Below are 21,478 nucleotides of genomic sequence, written 5' to 3'. Positions count from 1 at the left end.
AACTATTACTCATTATTTTTAAAAGTATTTTTGTACATTAGAAATACATGAGAAAAAAATCGCAGACATAAACGAACGACACAGTGTTGCTTGGATCAAAAAATAATATGCATCAACATGATTACACACATTTTTTCCTCATAATGCAAATAAAACACCTTTTCTTTAAATTGGGTTGAGAAGAATAATTGCTCTTTTAATATGGGTACATTAGGCAAAATTTCCTAACATAAGATCCTCTTGAAAAATAATTTGAACCCTTACAAAAATATAATTTTAATTTAGACTTTTCATCCAGTGTCGATGTTATACGTGCTAGGTAATCCAAATTGTGACAATAACAACACATTGTACGAAATTGGAAGAAATGCGGGGAGGCAAAATATGTGCATAAAGAAATGATTAACCCAAATGACGCATGAATATAAAATTCAAATGAGAAATCACAGCACAAAATATATTTACTTCATAATTATGTCCACATCAGAGTTCATTTAAATCTTTGTGTTCATGTCAATGTACTCTAAAATATAATTCAACTTCATATACTTTAATATTAGCAATGTTTTAGGGCCTATATGAAATAGGAAATAAATGTGAATAGAATAACAGCATATCCACAAAATTGGAATTAATTATTAAAAAGATTTTTATTTCAGAAACACCATAGAAGGTTGTTTTATTATTTAAAGGTCGCGATGAATGCTAGCACTATGAAATATATAATTATTGACGTCTGGCGAAAAGAATAACAAACCGATCAGGTGACGAGAACGCGTATCACGTGATCTACATATCAGCTTCGATCGCGAGTCAGAAGTGAAGAGCAACTGGCAATAAAATCTGGAAAAAGTCGTCAAAATGTAAGGTCCCCTTCATTTCTTTCAATTTTTTGTTATTTATTACAAAATAAATGTCTCATTAAAGCAAAATTTAATAAAAAGACTCAAATTTAGCTAGTACTTTTGTTAAAATTACAATAAATTTAGATCCACATAAATCTCTAACCCAATTTTAGCACTGATGTCGCCTATGAGGTCCATACATGTAATGTTTGGACCTCATTGGTACTAGGAGTGCTTTTATGTTGCAAAATAATGCAAGTCTAAAAAGATGAGAATGAGACCGTTGACTATGGGTCTCTGTGTTAAGACACAGAGACTTCTACTTTACAAAAAAATATTGGCATAAAATTTGTCAAAAAATAACCCCTTTTCTCAAATTCAAATTCAAGCAATAAATTGTCATTGACATTGCAATTGATTAATCAATTGCAATTTCAATGACAATTTATTGGTTGAAATTTGAGAAAAGGAGTTATCAATTGCAATGTCAATGACAACTTATTGCTTGAAATTTGAGAAAAGGGGTTATTTTTTTACAAATTTTATGCTAATTTTTTTTGTAAGGTAGAAGTCAACTCAACATAGGCACTTATTCAGTTGTGAATTCTGGGTGAAAATTCAAGTTTTTTGTGAATCGTAGATATTGAGCCTTATTGTGAGCATGCTGGAAAAGCCTTTCCTAATATTCACCTGAAGTTGCCTACTTAAAGGACAAGTCCACCCTAATAAAAAGTTGATATGAATAAAAAGATTAAAATCCAACAAGCATAACACTGAAAATTTCATCAAAATCGGATGTAGAATAAGAAAGTTATGACATTTATAGTTTTGCTTAATATCACAAAAAAGTTAAAATATGCACATCCTGGCTGGTATGCAAATGAGGGGACTTTGATGTCATCCACTCACTATTTCTTTTGTATTTTATTATATGAAATATTCCAATTTCTTCTCATTTTCAAGTGATACAAAGATTAATTCCTCCCTGAACATTTGGAATTAGCATTTAGCATTAAATAATGTATGGTTCAGTCAAGTTGGTCCTTATTGTCAAATCTATAAAAAATGAAATATTTTAAAATTCAACAATAAAAAACAAAAGAAATAGTGAGTGATGGGCACCTGACTCACCTAGTTGTGCATGTATCTCTGTTTTTCACTGATGTGGTTTCCGGTACACCATGTGGAGTGTTATAGAAACAGTGGATAGAAGAAGAGAAGAAATGGATAGGCGAGAAAGTGGAGATTTGAGAGTAGAGCATTTTTTCTTGAAAGTAGTCCTGAAAATGACTGTAAACCAGGAAAGATTGATGAGTTGAGAACAGCTTGAGTAGTAGAGCTGATGAGGAGATGCTGGCTTGAGTCGGCGGGTAGAGATGATGAGTAGTAGAGAGACTCGTCGTTTCGGACAGATTGACTTTCCGTCTTCAGAAATGGAATGCATTTGTTTTACATTTTTTGATTTACACAGCCCAAGCCAGATCTCGTACAGTTTAGTGAATACATGATTACCAATATACTGACCAATATGTAAAAGAGAGGACTCAGAGGAGGAAACTTATTCAGAATGTTACCTTTAAACATAAACTGGTGTCTGAAATTCTACTTATATTATTACAGAAACAGAAACATGAATCTCACACACATCATTGAATTTTTAGTGACATTTATGTTGTTGACCAAACATGTACATGGACAAAATGTAACATGAGTAACCATAACGTGAGTAACCACTTTATCTGCACCCCTAGTAAAAACCATGTGTTCTTTATTTTTTGAATTATATACAAAGTTTGTCTCCCTATTTTAAACTTCTTTGAAATGGATATAATCAACTTTCATGAAAGCCTTGTATGAGGACACTTTTCACTTATGTCAACTTTTCATTTTGTGCATGTCTAAATCATGTAACATGAGTAACCGACACATTTCAAAGATTTGCCTGGAGCATAATAAAATTTCCCAAGTTTTGTTCTTATACAAAGATAGACTGCATACTTTGTTTTTGATGAAGAGATGCTTAGTTCCTATCAATAATGATGGAATTTCAGCTCCAAGTATGAGTCAAGGTGTTTCCAAATGTAACGTTGGTAACCATGGAATAGCCCTTTGGCCTTTTGTGTTGCAGATTTTTTTTTTTAAACATAGGACTGTACAGAAAATAACAATGTTCAGCCTTACAAAATGCTAATCAATTTTGGTTAAAGGGGTGAAAATATTTAAATCTTAATGCATATTTTTACAAAATATTGCTTAACTTTAAAATTCAATAACTTTGTTATTTGTTATCCGATTTTGATGAAATTTTCGGCATTATGCTCATTGAATTCTACTCTATTTATTAAGCTATAAATACTTTCAGTCCGGACCATCCCTTTAATAAAATTGTTCACTGTACATAGAATTAGGTTGGCTCCTATTGAGCTGAGTTGGTCTGAAGTCAAGTTTTTTCTGATCTCCACAGCTTTTTGAGTCATTTCACAGTGTTATATAGCCTATCCGATATGCGTCCGGCTAGTGGGCAAACTACTGACTGGCGAGGGCGAAGCCAGAGTCCATCAGTAGCATGTAGGGTTTACTGTTTGTTTACCACTTTGTAACACTTAGACCAACCAGTGTTTAATTTTCTTATCTAACTTTAAACCTTTCCAGGGGAAGTACTCAGTGTCCAGCAAAGGGTAGGTGATCTGGAGTCTTCTCTACAGGCTGTCCTGCAAGAAAAGAAACTTCAAGAGGAAGACTTTGCTCAAAAGAGAGCAAAATTCAAAGAACTTTACTTGTCCAGAGAACGTAAGTTTTAATGGTCAATTTTAGGCCTGAGTCGAATCGATTTTAAAATCGGTGTTCGATCGATGTCATCGAACACCGGTGCAGATTTTGCAAAATCGGTGCATCGAAAAAAAAAAAAAAAACGTCGGCCAGCCGATTCGTTTGGTTTACACAATCAATCATCAAAATATCGATCAGTAATGTCCAACTTTACTACTACTTACTTGATTTCTATTGCCCCCAAAATGAAACCGAATGAGTAATTATGATGCTATTCACCATTAATTTGAAGTTTATTTCGATCATAGTTCGAGACTTACTCGTCTGCTCGTGCCGAGATAATTTATGCACGATGAATTCATGAATGGAAGTCATGGCCATCGATCGTGCATGCGCAGTACTGTTCTTTAATCAAACCAGAAAATGGCCGGAAATTGACGCGATCAACGTAAAATAAATCTTGCTTTCATGAACAATATTAAAATCATGACCATAGAACATTATTTAATCGTAATATTTAACAATAATTTGCATATGATAATCATTAATATGAATTTATAGCTTGATGTGAAACGTTTGTATTTCGTTTCAATTTTCAATGGCTGACATCTCATGACGATCGACTTGACTTCTTAAGTCGAGCTAGTGCACTTGTCTAAAAAAAATAATCATCACGTCAGGATTAATTCTCGAACATTGTCTACATGCAAAAACTCTGTTCAAGTTCGTAATATCACCATATAATAACATTTTACATGACAAAACAGAGAAAATTGCGTTTGATATTTTTCCCCATCAATTTGAAGCTAGTTTGTGCCCAACTTTGGGCTCTGATTTCATGAATGGGAAAATATGTCATACGTCATCAAACACGCATGCGCATTGTGCTTATTTTCTCGGAGCTTGGAGGAGACGTCCAGAGATGGAACAATAGAAATAATCCCAGTATTATTTCTTCCATATGAACATAACATACTTTGCTGACATCGTCAATATTCTTAGTATGACCATAAAATCTTGTTAAATCGTAATAATTTAGATGAATTTAGGGCTCGATTCGAAACATTCGTATTCATTTTGATCGCATGCTCAATTGCGTCTAAAAAACTGGATTGTCATTATCAGGATTAATTCTCGAACATCGTCATAACTCATATTCCACAATCTTTCCTCACAATCGTTATATCAGTATTGAATAGCAATTCAAATGACCATCCAGAGAAAATTACGTATTTATTCCCATAAATTTATTTGGAGCTCATTTTGGATCCAACTACACAATCTCAGGCAAGTTACAGCGCTCTCCGTTGATTGCAATTGTTTGCTGGCGCTGACGTCAAGCACGCCTGTCGTTCGGGAGAGTGAGTGTACGGAGCTGCGGACGGGGCTGGTGAATGGACTGCGAATGCTAGTCGACTGAAAATCATTCGGATCGACTCTGTGTGATTCATGTCTTTATTATTGTTTCATTTTAAACTTATATGTTGTCATCTGCAAATATCATTGTTGAAGATATTTTGGGAAGAATTCTGCTTTGGTCCCCGGCCTTTTTTGTGTGTTTTGTGATCATGGAAAATACAAATGAACTTTGCTCTGTCATCTGCTTGTGCAACGCTCACCCGGCCAACGCCAGCAGCGCATACCGTCAGTGCGTAGTGCATATGCAAAGCGCATCGCATCGACGCAAAAACAAAAGACTAAATTTTCCCCGCCTTCAATATTCGATGCATCGATGTTCGATCGAATTAGAGCTGTCGAACACCGGTTTTCAAAATAATCGATATGACTCAGGCTTAGTCAATTTCAGAATAGGCCTACTGTACGATCATGTCTCATCATTCATGTTAAATAAGAGGAAATGGAAACATTGATATTAAAATAAGCTAAGGTGAAAGGGGATTCAGATTTTTGAAAAGATGAGAGGACATTGAAATGAGATGAGACAAAATGGGGGTCATTGTGATATTGAATTATGTGAATAAATGACAGGGTCAAATATCACTTTTGTATCTATTGTTTGAATTCATCCGAGGCTGGCCCCAAAGGCCATGGCCTTAGATTTCATATTTATTGTCCGCAGAGATTTTCTTGTGCCCTTTTTATTACAAATATTTCAATTTCTGCTGTCATGTAGAATTTGCCCTAAAGAAAAATGGTCTGGGGCCTGTTGCAGAAAGAGTTCCGCTTAAACGCAAGTAAAAAAATCAATCGCAAGTCCCCAATGCTGCTGTTGATTGGTTGAAAATCAAGTTGCGCAAGATTTTTAGAGTTGCGTTTGATTGCAATCTTTCTGCAAGGGGCCACTGATCTCACAATAAATCATAGGGGGACAAAGCATGTACGTGTAATCATGGGCAAGGAAACCCAGATCTATATTCCTTATCCAGCTCACAAGGTTCCAAGGGGAAGTGCCATAATAATGTCAAACCTAACCAAGTTTCCAGCCTTGGATCCAGGATTATTTTTAAGGGGTGCAAAGAAAAAAAAAGAAGGTTGTCACTAAAAAATGATGGGCTTTTAGTATAGGCCTACAGTACACAAAATATTGACCAGCAAAAAAATAAAAGTAAAGATCATTGGCCCCAACTCTGCAACCGTAAGTCACTTTTCAAGCAAACTTGGATGGTGGATGGACTTGGGGGACCTGCATGTTATGCTGCAGTCGGAGGTCACACGATAAGGTCAAAGGTCATTTTCAGGTCAACCTTACCTAACTCCGCAACCGTGATGTGCTTTTCTACCAAACTTGGATGGTAGATTGACTTGAGGGACCTGCATGTTATGCTGCAGTCGGAGGTCACATGATAAGGTTTAAGGTCATTTTCAGGTCAATATTAAAATTTACGTGCAAGGCTCTTAAGGCAAGTGTTATTCTATCCCAGTCATATTACAATGAAGTTTCGATACAATTCTGTTGCATGCCCTCGCAAATCACAATATTTCTGGTTATTTTCATACGTGGGCGAGACACAAAATCGCTTTTGCCTTGTTTTCTTCTTCTTTTGGTTGAAATTTTATGGGGTGCATCTCCTTTATCCATTCCAGGTTTCATCCTTTTAATTCCCATTTTTTATGACTTATTTAAAAGATACACATAAGTGTATCATATGACCATCATGGTAGGTTGTAAATTATTCAAAGAACAATACTGTAAGATTTCCTTATTATTCAACTGTTGATTTGTAATGCATCATACATGTACTTTAATGTTTGGCATCCTAAAATGAAAAACAGCAAAACTCTAATAGCACAAGCATGGTAATTCATCTATTGCATATCTCCTGGCTGTCCTGGAGGGTTTTTTAATTTCCAATTGGTCTAATACCAAGTCGTCCAGTTCCCAGTTGACTCGTCTACTATCATTTGGTCTACCATCAGTGACTATCCACATGGTCTAATTGCCATTTAGTCCACTCACCATTTTGTCTAATAGCTAGTTGGTTCAATAGCCATTTAGTCCATACCATTTGGTCTAATTGGACTACCGGTAATTGTTAATTTGGCGAAATATTAATGAAAAGAAAATGGGTATTAGACCAACTGGTTATGAGACAAAATAGTCATACATGTAGATCGGACTGGTGATTACACAAAGTGATTATTGGACCAACTGGTTGTTGGACCAAACGGCTGTTTATTGACAAAATGTTGGTGGACGTAATGGCATTACACTATACATGTAGAGCATGTGTTGAGTGGACGAGTTGGCAATAGACAAATTGGCAGTTTAAATCCGAGAATGTCAGAATGATACACCAGTTACAAGTTTTAAATAGGTATCCATTAGGATTATATTCCTTGAATGATATTACTCCTGTACATGGGAGCTCACCTACATGTACAAGGTGCAAGAGTATTGAAGGACCCGGGGAGGGGGGGGGAATAGGTCAATAGATGAAGACACCTGGCTGTATTTATTATCAAATAATATTATGTGTACATGTATACTATTATGGAGGAAATATCATGTATGCTTTATTTCCACTTCCTATTTACATGTATGTCAGCCATTTCTTTATAATCTTGACACATAAATTTTCCATTGGCATCTCAATGTCTAATTTAATGTGTAATTAAAAAGTCTCTTTTACTTAATTATAGTGGTTAAACATGTACTGTATATCCCTGTGGAAATACAGTGATTAACAGTGACATGGGATTTGATGAAGGTTCCTGCTTTCTCATTCATCTGAACTCATCTGAACTCAAAATTTCATGAATATGTAATTCCAGCCAATATCCTTTAACAAAGGTACTGATTAAAATCACCATTTCTATTGCTTTGTTAATCCTTTGTTACCTTTCAGAGGAACTAATCAAGGAGGTTGATAACGTCCGAGAGGAAAAGGATAGATTGAGTGAGGAATTGGCTGGGCTAAAGGCAGCTGCATCTGTCATTGAAAGCAGCAAAGATGAGGAAATTGCTCAGATCAAGCAAAAGTGGACCGATGAGGTCGCATCACTCCAACAAATTGTTTCTCGTAAGTATGGTCTATGTTTCCCAAAGATATTGCCACTTCTTTTTTTCTGTCTATATTAAGGAGTTACATTTTAAAATGCATGTTTTTCCATTGTGTTCCTAGGGCTTGTTTAAAAAAAGAATTGCATTTGAACACAATTAAAAAACAAACAAATTTAAAGGTCAAGCACAATCCAATATGCTTTTTTAATGGGTTAATAGTGATGCTTCATTCAATTTTATAAGTTGTGTTATTGCAATTCTTTTAGCAACAGGCCCCAGTACATGTATGTGATGCAGGGCTTGATTTCTTAAGGCCTAATCCCACTGACCGATGGGCACAAAAAGTATTCATAACAGATACAGCTGACAAGCAAATTTCCATCCGTTTTCATCCGCTCCAGACAATGGACAAAATGAGCGAACAATAAAATCACAGTGAACGGATGCTCGATGGATATAGCGTATGAAACACGTATGCAAAGAGTACACAATGGATACATAATGTAACATTTTGGCAAGACTCTTTTTCCTCTCTTCATCCGCGAGTGCAGTGGGAACAAACCTTTACCAGGCCTGCCAACTTCTCCGGGTTTTCCGGAGTTTCTCCGTTTTTCAGAATTTATAGCGGCCCAAAAGCGGAGAACTCCGTTTTCTTTGTATTTCAGATGATTTTCTTTTTTCTTTGGGAAATGACGCACTTTCCGTCTGCATCTGCCTACGGCTCTCTTTCTCTCTGAGTCCTCTCAATGTTACATTTACGTATGCACGCACGGTAGTATATACCGTGCGTAACGTTAATTAAACGCATGCACTACGCGCGCGTACGTGGAGTTCAGAGTTCAATGGATAAGAACGCGTGATGGGCCTGTGCTCCGTGTGTGCATATACGAAGCGCAACAAGCCACGGCCAGCGCGCTATTTATCCGACAGCGATCGTGTGTATTGACATTGGACAGTTCGCCCGCGATCGCGAGGATTCATAGCGCGTGTAGTGCGAATGTAACTCTATGCATACGGTATGATGCAGCGCAGAGCTTGCGTGCCTCCGCTACTATACTACTACCGTTCTGGAATACCGTGTGGGAAATGGATTGTTTCGCCAGCTGAGGGTTTAGAAACGGTAACATTTTAAACTAATATCTTCTCATGATATTTTTATTTGTGCTTAGTGAGCTAAATGCTTTGGATTTTACAAGTCTGCCGTTTCAGTGCCGATTCTTGCAAACTTTTAGACCCCTGCTGTATTTTTTTTTAGTCTGTGAACTGTCATGACTGTGTGAATGATCCATGATGCCAAAAGCAAAAGGGCACACTCAAAAGTTTCGCGACGTTTACAAAGATATGGACAAACTTGAACAAGAATTTAATCTTTATCAAATAGATCAAGATATTGATGAAATTGTTGCAAGTTCAAATACAGACAGAATCGATGAGAAATGGCACAAGATAGGAGCTATTAAGGATATCACAAGGCACACAGAGAAGTACTCCCTCCTATGCAAAACAATGAAAGCAGTTCTGCTAATTTTTCATAGCAACAGTGACTGTGAAAGAGTATTTTCCATCGTGGTAAAGAACAAAACTAAGCAGAGAGCAAGCCTGAGCACAAGAACATTAGGTTCTCTGATGGTACATGAATTGGCTATGGAGAGTAGAAAGAAACTATGCCATACTTGTACTTACTCAAGAGAGGTAATACATGGTGCCAAAAAAGCCACTTATGAAAGGCTCCAGAGAAAGGACAAGGCATAAAAAGCTCAAGAAGGGCTCCAGAAGGCTTGTTTTTAAGGTGAAATTTCCTAAATGTCCTCCAGCTTCATGGGGGCTCCGCCCCCTTGCACCCCCGCCGGGGCCTTGCCCCTGGACCCAACAAGGGGCCCTAAGGCGGGCCCCCGCCGTTGGGAGTTCGGCTTTCCGCGCGATTCGTGGACTCCTTTTTTACATTTTCAAATGTTGGCAGGTCTGCTTTACTGAACATGGGGAATCACCATTTTATATCATATTGTAATTCAATGTAAATTTCCTTGTTATGAAATCTGCAAGTAAATAATGAAACATTCATAAATTCATGACATTAAAATGCAAAAGAAATAGTGACTGTATGATATTATTGGCTCTCTCATGATTGCACGTTATCACCAATATTGTGCTTATTAATGTTTGGGGAAAATAGGCAAAATTTGGAAATGTAACTTTTTTTTGTCCAATTTTGATGACAAGTATTGAACTTGTGTGATTTTACTTTTATTTATTGAAATAATTGAAATTGTTAACTGAATCAACTTTATATTGAAATGGACTTGACCTTTAAAAAAATGGTACTGAAACTGAAAGTTTCCATGTTTATACTGAATTTGTAAAAGTCATGTATCATAGTATTTTGAAGCAAAGACTGGAAGTTGGATTTTTGTTCTGTGTTTTTTATGTTTTGTTGTTGTTTGTGGTTGATATGTACAACTCAGCCAAAAATAAAAGAAATAATTAACATTTAATGAGGCATGGCAGCTGACAGAAATTCAGTCACTGAAATGTCGAAAATAGCCCCCATAATATTTTATAATTTAGCCATTGTGGATATAAAAGCTACTTTGGAATAAACAGTTCTAAGCAGATCCCCCTTTCCCCCATAAATACTTCAGTTGTTTAACTACAGGTTAATTCATTTTTTTTTTCAAATGACACAATAATTCCACATCATTACCTTTCCATAGCCTATTTATAATCAATATATTTCTCCCCCTTAAGTGAAATTTTGATATCATAATTTCGTCTTTTATCCGATATTGATCACATTTTCAATGTTATGCAGTAGGAATTGATTTCCTTGGTTTTTTTTTATTTTTACAGAGCTAATATACAGTGGTTGGAGCCACATACATACAAACAATGAATAAAAAAACAAATATTCATTATAAATCTATATTTCATAGGTATACAGAATAACTGCAAGAACATACTGTACTATGTAATCATGTATAATTTTATCCGCTAGTATTTTTATAGTGAAATCTCAAATGAAATTGCATCTAACTTTGTTGCAATGTGCATTGTATGAGAATATGTTTCATGTTTCACACATTAGATGTGATTGCCTAAAATAGATCTCATCAGGTGGCATGAGTAATCAGAGATTAGGCCTCTGAGATCACAGGAAATCAGGAAAGAATTTTTACCAATCGCTCTACATCTCTAGACCTAACAAGACTAATCTGGTCTTTCCTTGACAGAAATTATTTTAGTTTTGCATTTCAAAACATTTGTGCCATTTATTTACTATACTTTCATGTGGATACTGTTCATTTAGATATTGTGAATGAGGAAGTTTGATTTGATAAATCTGTTTTTTGAGGGGTGAGGGGTACATGTACTGTACATGTATCTGCAACGGAGTTCCATAATAATATAGGGCTCCAGTCTTGCACACGATATTTGATTCAAGGGTTTAAATTTGCCTGTGTCAAGTTGTGATAAATCTGGAGATCATTCATTTCATCCAAGAATGAATTTAATGTATTGTCAGATGTTACTGTGGTGTAAAAGATGCAAACTGAAGTCTGATATTCAAGGGTTTAAATTTGTAATAAAATCTGCAAATTCATTTTAAAAAACATTGTTTGTAATTTAAATACCCAATTTCACGGTTCTCCTTTTTTTTTTTGGCAGGTGTCACCTTTATAATTTTTTCATTCATGGTTTCAAATAAAAAAATGACAAAACAGTAGTCGATATTTTCATACATTTTCTTTGTTTTTAGATTAGATTAGAATTTGATGGATTAAAATTTTTGAAATTGAAGCAAAAATAGGATAATAAAGGAAATTTTTATACACCCTGTATGCACAACAGCAATAACTATATAGGACAATGCCATGAACCATATACATGGACAGAGATTAATTCCATGCATGTACCTTTAATGAAAAACCCGGGATTTAAGTCAAGTTGATTGATACTAAATTGATTGGCTGTTGATTGGCTTTGTATACACCTTTATCCTTGTAGACACGGCAGCAATAACTGCAGAGGAGACTGCTATGACTTATCTGATGGAAAGAGACAAACTCCTTGCACTTAATGAAAAACTCACACAGGAGCTACAAGAAATCAGTCAAAATCAAGGGGGAGAAAAGTAAGTCAAGATTTATGTGTTTCATTTGAAAAAAAAAGGGGGAATCAAGGAATAGACTGACATTTAAAATGACCGTGATTAAATTGCAATAAATAGAGGCAACACTTTATTATGCCAGGTATCACTTTACTTAAGGCATGGTCACACTGCCCGAGAGTTGTTGGAGCGGTCATGGAGCGGAGAATTTCCAGGTATAACACTGGTCACAGTATAGTGTTTTGTTTTTTATTGTTAATGACAATGTGTATGAGTGATTTCACATTATTTCTTGAACAGTCCAGAGTTTAAAATGCTAACTGGTCAGCTTTTGTTGACTATTTCCTTATAGTTCACATAAATTTCAAATTTCATTCAAAAACTTGTCCAATCAAATTATGCATGTGTTGATAATACTCTAATTATTCAATTCATCTCTTGATGTTTGTAGAACAATGACATCGTCAGGCAGTGCTGGCCTTTTGACCAGTATGACGAAATCATTCCGCAGCTTGACCAGCGCCACCACTAGTCCATCTCCTACCAGGGAAGAAAAGCTCCCTCTACCCCAGACCCCAAGCTCCCCTTCAGCATCAGACAATCTGGAACAGAGTATGTTAAAGGTAATAACCCATTGTTATCTAGAATTACAATATTCTGGTACATAACATCCCCTTTGCACATGCATGTACCAAGTTATCATACTTCAAAAAATATAATTGTAAGAAAAATACACATCCTTCTAGCAAAGGAGGGAGGGGTACATATTGTAATTAAATCTTTGATGAACCCTTAATACCTTTTTTTGACAATCACCTAGACATGGCTCTTTATAAATGAATTAAACCTTTGAATATGAAAAACTAGGTCTCTCATTCCATTATTTGTCTTGTTATCTGACTCTCCCCTCCCACCCCCCCCCCCTCTATTCACATGAGTAGTATCTATATACATGTATGTAAAGATTGTGTGTAATGAGCATTTGAGCTCAAGGAAGATTTATACTAGAACGTTTGTACTTACTACTTACCAGTTACTGTAGTTTAATGTAAACACATATCCATCTGACTCTGCATGCCAGCATATAGATCCATCCATGTATACGATCAAAGTATTATTGTGTCTTCATATTTCTCTAGGCACAGAAAGATACCGAGCTGCTTCGAGCCGTGGTAGTTCCCCTGGAAAATGAGATTGAAAGCCTCAAACAAAAATTATCAGATGTACACAGTGACAACAGGCTTCTGCAAGCGAGGCTAAAGGTGTGGATTTCATAATTTGAGAAACTTCATGTATGAGTTTAACACTAGATATCGTATTGTTTTTCATTAGTACCTGGGCCTGTTGATCGTTTTTTTCCTGGTGAACAAAAGATATACATAAGAAATTAAGTTTCACTGAAGACTGAAACATCAACCAGTTAAGAAAATAAATTTTGAAATCTACATTTAAACTATCACATGATATTTGATTTCTAACCTTTAATCAAACAAAGTTGGCTCATGGAAATAAGATTACCTAGCAGGATATCGCAGTTTACTTGCTTGAATTTATCGACCCATAACATTAATATTTTGTTGCATTATATATGAACGTGGCAAATTTATAGTTTATAGTTTCTCCTCTATAGAGTTATAGCAATATCTTGGGTCGAGTTGGGCAGAAATCTTAGTTATTATAAACAAATATGGCTGAGTGCACCAACCTAGAATGCAACACTATTGTACAACTGCCTCTTTGTGGAATGAAATTTAATATCATATTAAACTTGTAAGTTGTAGGTTAAAAAAAGAGTTTACTTGTAATTGAAAATTGCACTTAATTCCCAATTACCTGTGGTAAAAAAAGACATCACTATATCAACAGAGATCTAGATATACCTTACTTTCTGAAACCCTGAAATCAATAAAGCTGAAAATTAACTACAAAGTTGATGGCCAACACAGATAAACACATATGGGACCATGTGCTTTGAAATAGACCTGCCACCTGGCAGGAATGCCTTGCTTATTTCTCAGTAGTATGCATTTTCTGCTAGAATCACTTTGAATAAGAATTTTATAATTGTACAATTGGGTGGTCATTTCATAGGATTTTGAGATGTTCACTACAAGTAGCATTTACATTGAACTGACCTATGCTCCGTTGTTTGTACATACAGAAAGCTATTGGCAGCAAAGACTTCAGTGATGCAGTTCCATCAGCCGATGACTGTGAAGTTACCAAGGATGATATTAATATTCTCAATGAGAAGGTAAGATCAGCAGTGCCTGTGACACAAAGCTTAGCGCTTGATCGTAGGGTGGATATTTACGCTTTTTATTATGTTGATCGGAAGATGAAATCATGCATTCAGATCAACTGTATGATCAATCGCTTAGGTCTGTGTCACAGGACCCCAGGATGGCTTCAAGTTAGTCTGCAGGCACAGACCCTGATAGAAACTTTGATCAACATTTGGGTTTTCTCACAAGACTAGCACATAAAACACTTGCTGTGACCTGAGTGAGAGGGCCTTCATTACAAAAAGTCATTGTAGGCTGCGCATTCAGACCCTTTTAATAGCTTCAGTGAGAGGTTTACACAGCAGACTAGCTTCAAGTCACATTATGAAACCATGGGTCTCTATTTCAGAGGAACAAACATATCTCAAATCCTTCATTATAATTTCTTGAGTGTGATTGCTTCCTTTACTATATTATACAAGTGCTTAAAGTCTTGCACTTATACATATGATGATGAAGTAACATCTGAAATGCTAAAAGCTGATGACTCAAGAAGTTTCAATTTCAATAGACACTTGTACATGTAGTTTCATCTAATAAATTAAACCCATTGTAGCTGTCCTTATTTTTTATTTGTTTCTTCTTCCTGTCATCATCCTTTATTTTTTCTTTCCCTCATATTCTCTCGCTTGATATTTGATATGAAGTATTGTTTCAATTCATTTATTTTTTCTTCACTCATCAACCATGATATATTTCTATTGAATACATTTAATTACTTCATATATGGGCATAGCTTGGAAATTCATTAATAGAACTATTTAATATGTGTTTGCATGGTTTTAACCAATGATTTTTTAAATTGTGTGATAAATGAAGGTAATCTCAATTATTATATTTGATGACTGCAGATCAAGGACTTGAACAAGGTGTTAGAGACAGAGAAAGCTGCAAGGACGGATTTAGAGCTGTATGTCGCTGTGCTTGGCAAACAGAAACAAGTCATGCAGGATGAAGGAGATGAGATGAGAACTGAACTCAAAGATGGTAAGAATTGATTCCTTATTCCTAAACTTCTTGTCGAGTTGTTGTGGCTCGATGGATAAGTCTCAAGACTTTGAACTGCAATGTTCAGAGTTCAAATCTCACCGCAGCATTTGTGTCCTTCGGCAAGGTGTTTATTTATGCATTTGCCACTCCACCCAGATGTAGTAAATGATTATCTTGTAGTAAGGAATTCCTTGAATGCTCGAGCACCTGATCAAGGTAGCCATGGCTCAAGCTTCTAATCATGGCAGCCGTGCTAAAGCCAGGGTGATAGTATGCAGAGCTTTGAAACATTGTGTCAAGCACTTTATAAATGTTGTTCATGGAATCTCAGTTACTGCAGGTAATGTGACGATTGTAACCATGTGTGATGTGATTTTTCAACAGTGTGCTGTATTCTAGAGCAAGAGAAGCAAAATCACACTCAGCTTGTAGTAAACCTGGCAGATGGCCAACAATCAGATCCTTGAATCTCAAATACTGTGCAGATAATATTAAGATTGTGACCATGTTGCACATGATTTTCTCAACAGTGTGCTGTATTCTAGAGCAAGAGAAGCAAGCTCACTCTCAGCTTGAAGCTAACCTGGCAGATGGCCAACAATGAGATCCTAGATTCTCAGATACTGTGCAGATAATATGAAGATTGTGACCATGTTGCACATGATTTTCTCAACAGTGTGCTGTATTCTAGAGCAAGAGAAGCAAGCTCACTCTCAGCTTGAAGCAAACCTGGCAGATGGCCAACAATCAGATCCTAGAATCTCAGATACTGTGCAGATAATATGAAGATTGTGACCATGTTCCACATGATTTTCTCAACAGTGTGCTGTATTCTAGAGCAAGAGAAGCAAGCTCACTCTCAGCTTGTAGCAAACCTGGCAGATGGCCAACAATCACTTCCTAGAATCTCAGATACTGCAGATAATGTAAAGATTGTGACCATGTTTAATGTGTTTCCTCAACAGTGTGCTGTATTCTAGACGAAGAGAAGCAAGCTCACTCTCAGCTCCAGCAAACCTGGCAGATGGCCAACGATCAGTTCCTAGAATCTCGGATACTGCAGATAATGTGAAGATTGTGACCATGTTTAATGTGTTTCTTCAACAGTGTGCTGTATTCTAGAGCAAGAGAAACAAGCTCACTCTCAGCTCCAGCAAACCTGGCAGATGGCCAACGATCAGTTCCTAGAATCTCAGAGGTTGCAGATGATGGACATGAGGAGGATGGAGAGCGTCCTGACGGAAGAACAGCAGAGACAGATCGCCGAGCTCCTGAAGAAGGACCAGGAGCGTGAGGAGCAGGAGAAGAAGGTCAAAGTCCTGAAGGAGAAGCGAGAGAACCTGGAGAAAAGACATTCCAAGGAGACCGCAGAGGTAAGGAACAAAGGGCATTGCCTTTTGTTCATTGAGATTCAGTCTATGGCTGGGGGTATGGCTGAATTGTAAAGATAATGGGTTGTAATAAGACATAATATTCATTGAATTAATGTAATGGGAAGTCATGTATGTTCTCAGCTGTAAAAATGCAATAGGAATTTAAAGAGAAAGTGTATTAAGTCAACAAAGTTGGGAACAAATTACTGTTGCCCCTTCTGACAATTTGGGGGGTTCTGCTACATGTCAATGGAGCATTATTATCCATTGCAAAACTAGTTATTCATACTTAAATGGTAGATCTATTTTCAGTGCTGACCATCCAACAGACAAATCCCTACCCTCAATTGGGACAACTATTTGTAATTTTATGTTACTCATATCCTATGAAATAATCATCTTTGTATGTCCAACCCCCATGCTTGCTTTGCTCTATTAATTTCCAAAGTGAAGATCATTTAAAAAGAATATTAAAATTGCCATGAGAACTAGAAAAAGAGATGAATGATTTCAGGAAGGTCTCATGTATAGTAAGTCAGAGATATGTATTTGATAGTTATAAATGATAGGGGGATTTAATAGTTATGCTGTAATATTACTATGTGTTCTTAATCCATGCAGCAAGAAGTTACTCAACAAGCATCGCCTGCACCTGTACAAACCAACTCATCTTCCCTTCTGAGTAGAGACGACATCGAGGACAGCGACGATGCTCTCCTGGTCCCCTCCTCCATGGACACGCCTATCAGCTCCACACCTTCAAGACTCCATCCATCTATCAACTTTGTCAGCCCCAATGTCGACCCAGAAGCACTGTTACAATTTGACACTACAGACTCGGCTTCAGGAGCCAAGTCAACAGTTCATGGCAGCTTATCAGAGATTGGAGCTCAGAGCGGACACAATACGTCTGATCTCTTGGGCACCAGTTACGATTCTGTTTCGCTATCATCCACTATCAGTTTAACAGAGGCACAAGAAAGAGCTATCTCAGGTACAGAACTCAAAGTGGATATTTATTTTTCTTGGAAGGACTTGTAAAATCAGGATTCCGCCCGCAATTCTGTGAGCGAATGAACGTGGGCGAGGAAATCCTCTGATCAGGATCACCACTATGATCATCATCATAATCTTCCTCCTGATTGTGGTCATCTTCACACCACCATTGTCCCAAAGATCATCATCACCATCATCATTCTTTGCTCAGGGAATAATTTAAATTCTCAAATTGAATCAATTTGCAATTTTCATTGAGGAAAAATGTTTCCCCAAATTTCAATAATTCCTATGTAAAATCCTGCTAAAAATATAATTGTGTAGCATTTGTAAGAAATAGCAAATGGAAGAGATACTACATTAAAAGATTTCCTGCATCGTAATTGTTTATTTTTTTTTTACTTTTAGGAACTCCTGAATCAGAGGAGATGAAGAGTGTTTTGGCCAGTGCTCGCTCTAAGACTGATCTCTACTCCCTGCTGGCAGGCAAGAGAGTCGTCAGTGATACTGAATGGACAAAAATACAGGAAGAGGTTAGTGTCTTCAGCAATCCTGTTTCTGTTATGGTAACTCCCATAGGAACTTGGTAGGACAGGTTTTTCTTTTGTTTGTGCTGGTATAACGCCAAACTGATCTATAATCAATTACATAGGACAAATTTTACATCAAAGTTGATCAGGCATAGTGGCTGACCCTATAGACAACGGAAATTACTAATGGGCCTTTTTATCGAAGTGGAGGCAGTGGCAGAGGGGGGATTTGAACTCACAACTTTGCGATCACAAGACCCATGTGGTATGTGTAGTCTAGTGGTGAGAGCATTGGTTAGAGTAGTTTCAACAATCTTCACAATGAGATACAAATAGGGGGTTGCAATTGTCAGGCCTCAGTGATATGTTTTTTAACCCTTAAAAAGACTGGGTGATAGGCAGGAGCTAATTCAGTCCCTGTTAGCATTTTTCACGATACATATGCAATATATATACTTTTTCTTTCTTTCTTTTTAGCTGTCAAAATAGCTCAGTCAGTGTATAAACTTTAGCGTGTGCTATGGTTGTTTTGTTTACAATTTTAACTATCCTTCAGTGTAAAATAACAATTTCAGTATCTATAATGAAAGAACTCTTCCTGAATATCAATATGCTGATTTATCATGTAATTTATCTTAAAGATGTTTTTCAGAAAAAAATTACAATATCAGATAATGCATAATGTCTACTCTTCAAATATATCAAAATATGTATATGGTATTTATGGATCCATTTCATGCCTCGCAGTTACCGTATCTCGCAGAAGTGAGTATGCCTGGGTACACCTTTCACAGATTTGCTGATTAACTCTTTGTGTGCTGGGCCATGAACCCCCTGTGTGCTGAATTATTTTCAGGGAGGAAAACAATGCATTGTTTGTTTGAGCATGAAATGCGAAGTTCACGCAGCATCGAGTGTGCATTGGTGCAAATAACACATGGACAGGGTTAATAAGTGTAACTTTGTATGCAGCATCTTTGGGAATGGATTCTTCATGTAAATAAAGTTTCCTCTCATGTCTCCTCTTCTTGAATTATTGTTTGAGATCCAGAAAATATTTTGTTGAAGAGCTGCACTGAAAAGATGTATTTGAGAGGGGGTTTTCCTTAATATTTTTGGATACTGTATACATTTTGTTATGAAAAATGTCGCAAAAACCAATAAATGAAATTAAATGAAATAAATCAATGTTTGGTTTATGTACTTCACCTGTCAGATTCGGTTTGCTCGGGAGAAGTTAGGAAGGCCATGTGACATGTGTACCAACTATGAACAGCAGCTGCAGGGCCTTCAAACTAAATACTCTGAATCAGTGGAAAGTTCAAGAACACTTAGACAGGTAACACTCTCTTTGCTGAAGGCGTTCAACTATTGTAGGGAATGGATTAGGATGGATATTTTGATGTTAAGGTTAGATGAATCCTGCTACGATGAAGTATTATACAAACCAAACCTCTATTTTAGAATGTTTATTGGTGTGATTGAGTGGGCTCATGAATATTCATGGTTGATCTCGGCCTTATATTAGTACACCAGCGAGAAGAGTTTGAAATTAGGCTAGTAAGAATGTCAAACCCCTAAAATCACTCCAAGGAAGCGTATGTCTCTCAGTCACTGAGTCCTCCCCCCCCCCATCTTGTTTGCAAACTCCTAAAAGTTGCACGCAGTAAATCCCAACCAAATATATGTGTGATTAAAGCCCGTCTCACACTGCCATCTGATACAATACAATTTTTCAAGAAATCACACTTTGCATTAAATATGAAAGTTCCAAGAAGTGAAATTACTTTATTCAACGTTTGACATGATGTTAGAAATACTGATATCATATTTTTTATTTTGTGGCAAGACCTGTGGTCTGAGTAAAGTCCAAATCTGCTTCAAGTCGCAGCCAATGATAACGTCATTTCAATTTGGTATTTAATTTGATTTTTATTCCTACATGGAGGCTCAAAATTGACTGAATTTCGATTTCAATAGTCCTACCACTATTCCCAACACTGATCTGTAAGATTTTATCAGTTAGAATGTCCGTATCAAATGTTATCACAATTTCTTTGAAGTATGGATCGCAATGAATCGTATAGTGTTAGCAGTGCTTAATGTTTTGCTAAGTTTTCTTCATATGGAACCTGTGTTCAATTCAATGTTTGTTTGTCAGCAATATATCTGATCCTATTCCAAATGTAGGAACCTGTGGACATTCCTATAATCAGTCAATTAAAGTTTAAGAGCCACTCATGGATGATCAAGAAATTAAGGTGTGGGAAGGTGGCCTTGTTATTCAAAGGAAAATGCCTTTGAATGGTTCCCAGTAATGATGTGGAATCCATATTCTTAGTGTCTGCAGTTAATATCATGCTCACTACATAATTATCTTGAAAATGTGCCATGTAATTCTAGCTACTGCTAGTATTTATAATGGCCAATGAAAAGATTTTTTTAAAATTATTATTTCTTTTCAGCAACTTGAGCAGGAGATAGACAATGTATTAAGAGAACAGAAGATCCGTTCAGAGTTGGAGGAAAGCCTGAAGAATGCTGCAGAAGATGCTCAGATACAGGTGAATTTAATGAGATCACCTATTTCAAAACTCAACTGTTTATCACTTTTTGTCTCGCCAACCAGAAGTGAAGGCGAGACATAAGGATCCAAATGTTGTCCGTCTGTCCGTCACAAACATTGTGACACAACATTGTTATGACATAGCTTTGCTACCGTAAGTCACTTATGAACCAAACTTGGGTTGTAGCTGTACTTAGGAGACCTGCATTTATTGTGTTCAGAGGTGACATGGTAAGGTCAAAGGTCATTTTGAGCTCAACATTGAAGTTTATGCGCAAGACTCTTATGACAAATGTTATTCCATCCCAGTTATTTTACAATGAACATTTGATACAATTCTGCTGCGTGCCCTCGCAAATGACAATATTTCTGGTTACTTTCACAAGTGGGCGAGACGCAACATTGCTAATGCCTTGTATTTGATAAATGTTCAAATTCTTACTTTGTTGGTCTCATTTTCATTGCTAGGCATATACTTGCTTGACAATGCCATGTGTTATGCAGACCTGCCATCCATTACGTTTTAGGTGTACGTTTTTTCAAGCAAGATACGGCAG

General features: G+C 36.6%; 1 protein-coding gene across 2 annotated transcripts in view; it reads left to right on the top strand.

Moving 5' to 3' along the window:
- Nucleotides 1–21,478, top strand: part of LOC121408513 (rab GTPase-binding effector protein 1-like) — a 37,658-nt gene that overhangs the window by 7,441 nt on the left and 8,739 nt on the right. For both annotated transcript variants that reach the window (XM_041599995.1, XM_041599996.1), the window contains exons 2-13: nucleotides 3,498–3,635; nucleotides 7,922–8,095; nucleotides 12,079–12,205; nucleotides 12,633–12,804; nucleotides 13,321–13,443; nucleotides 14,343–14,435; nucleotides 15,318–15,453; nucleotides 16,564–16,829; nucleotides 17,451–17,823; nucleotides 18,234–18,358; nucleotides 19,572–19,694; nucleotides 20,821–20,919. In XM_041599995.1, coding sequence (XP_041455929.1) covers nucleotides 3,498–3,635; nucleotides 7,922–8,095; nucleotides 12,079–12,205; nucleotides 12,633–12,804; nucleotides 13,321–13,443; nucleotides 14,343–14,435; nucleotides 15,318–15,453; nucleotides 16,564–16,829; nucleotides 17,451–17,823; nucleotides 18,234–18,358; nucleotides 19,572–19,694; nucleotides 20,821–20,919 — 1,949 coding nt within the window. The remainder of the gene's footprint in view (nucleotides 1–3,497; nucleotides 3,636–7,921; nucleotides 8,096–12,078; nucleotides 12,206–12,632; nucleotides 12,805–13,320; nucleotides 13,444–14,342; nucleotides 14,436–15,317; nucleotides 15,454–16,563; nucleotides 16,830–17,450; nucleotides 17,824–18,233; nucleotides 18,359–19,571; nucleotides 19,695–20,820; nucleotides 20,920–21,478) is intronic.

Source organism: Lytechinus variegatus, chromosome 2 (genome assembly GCF_018143015.1).
Source record: "Lytechinus variegatus isolate NC3 chromosome 2, Lvar_3.0, whole genome shotgun sequence".
Classification (NCBI taxonomy): Eukaryota; Metazoa; Echinodermata; class Echinoidea; order Temnopleuroida; family Toxopneustidae; genus Lytechinus; species Lytechinus variegatus.
This window is presented reverse-complemented; position numbering and strand designations above follow the sequence as displayed.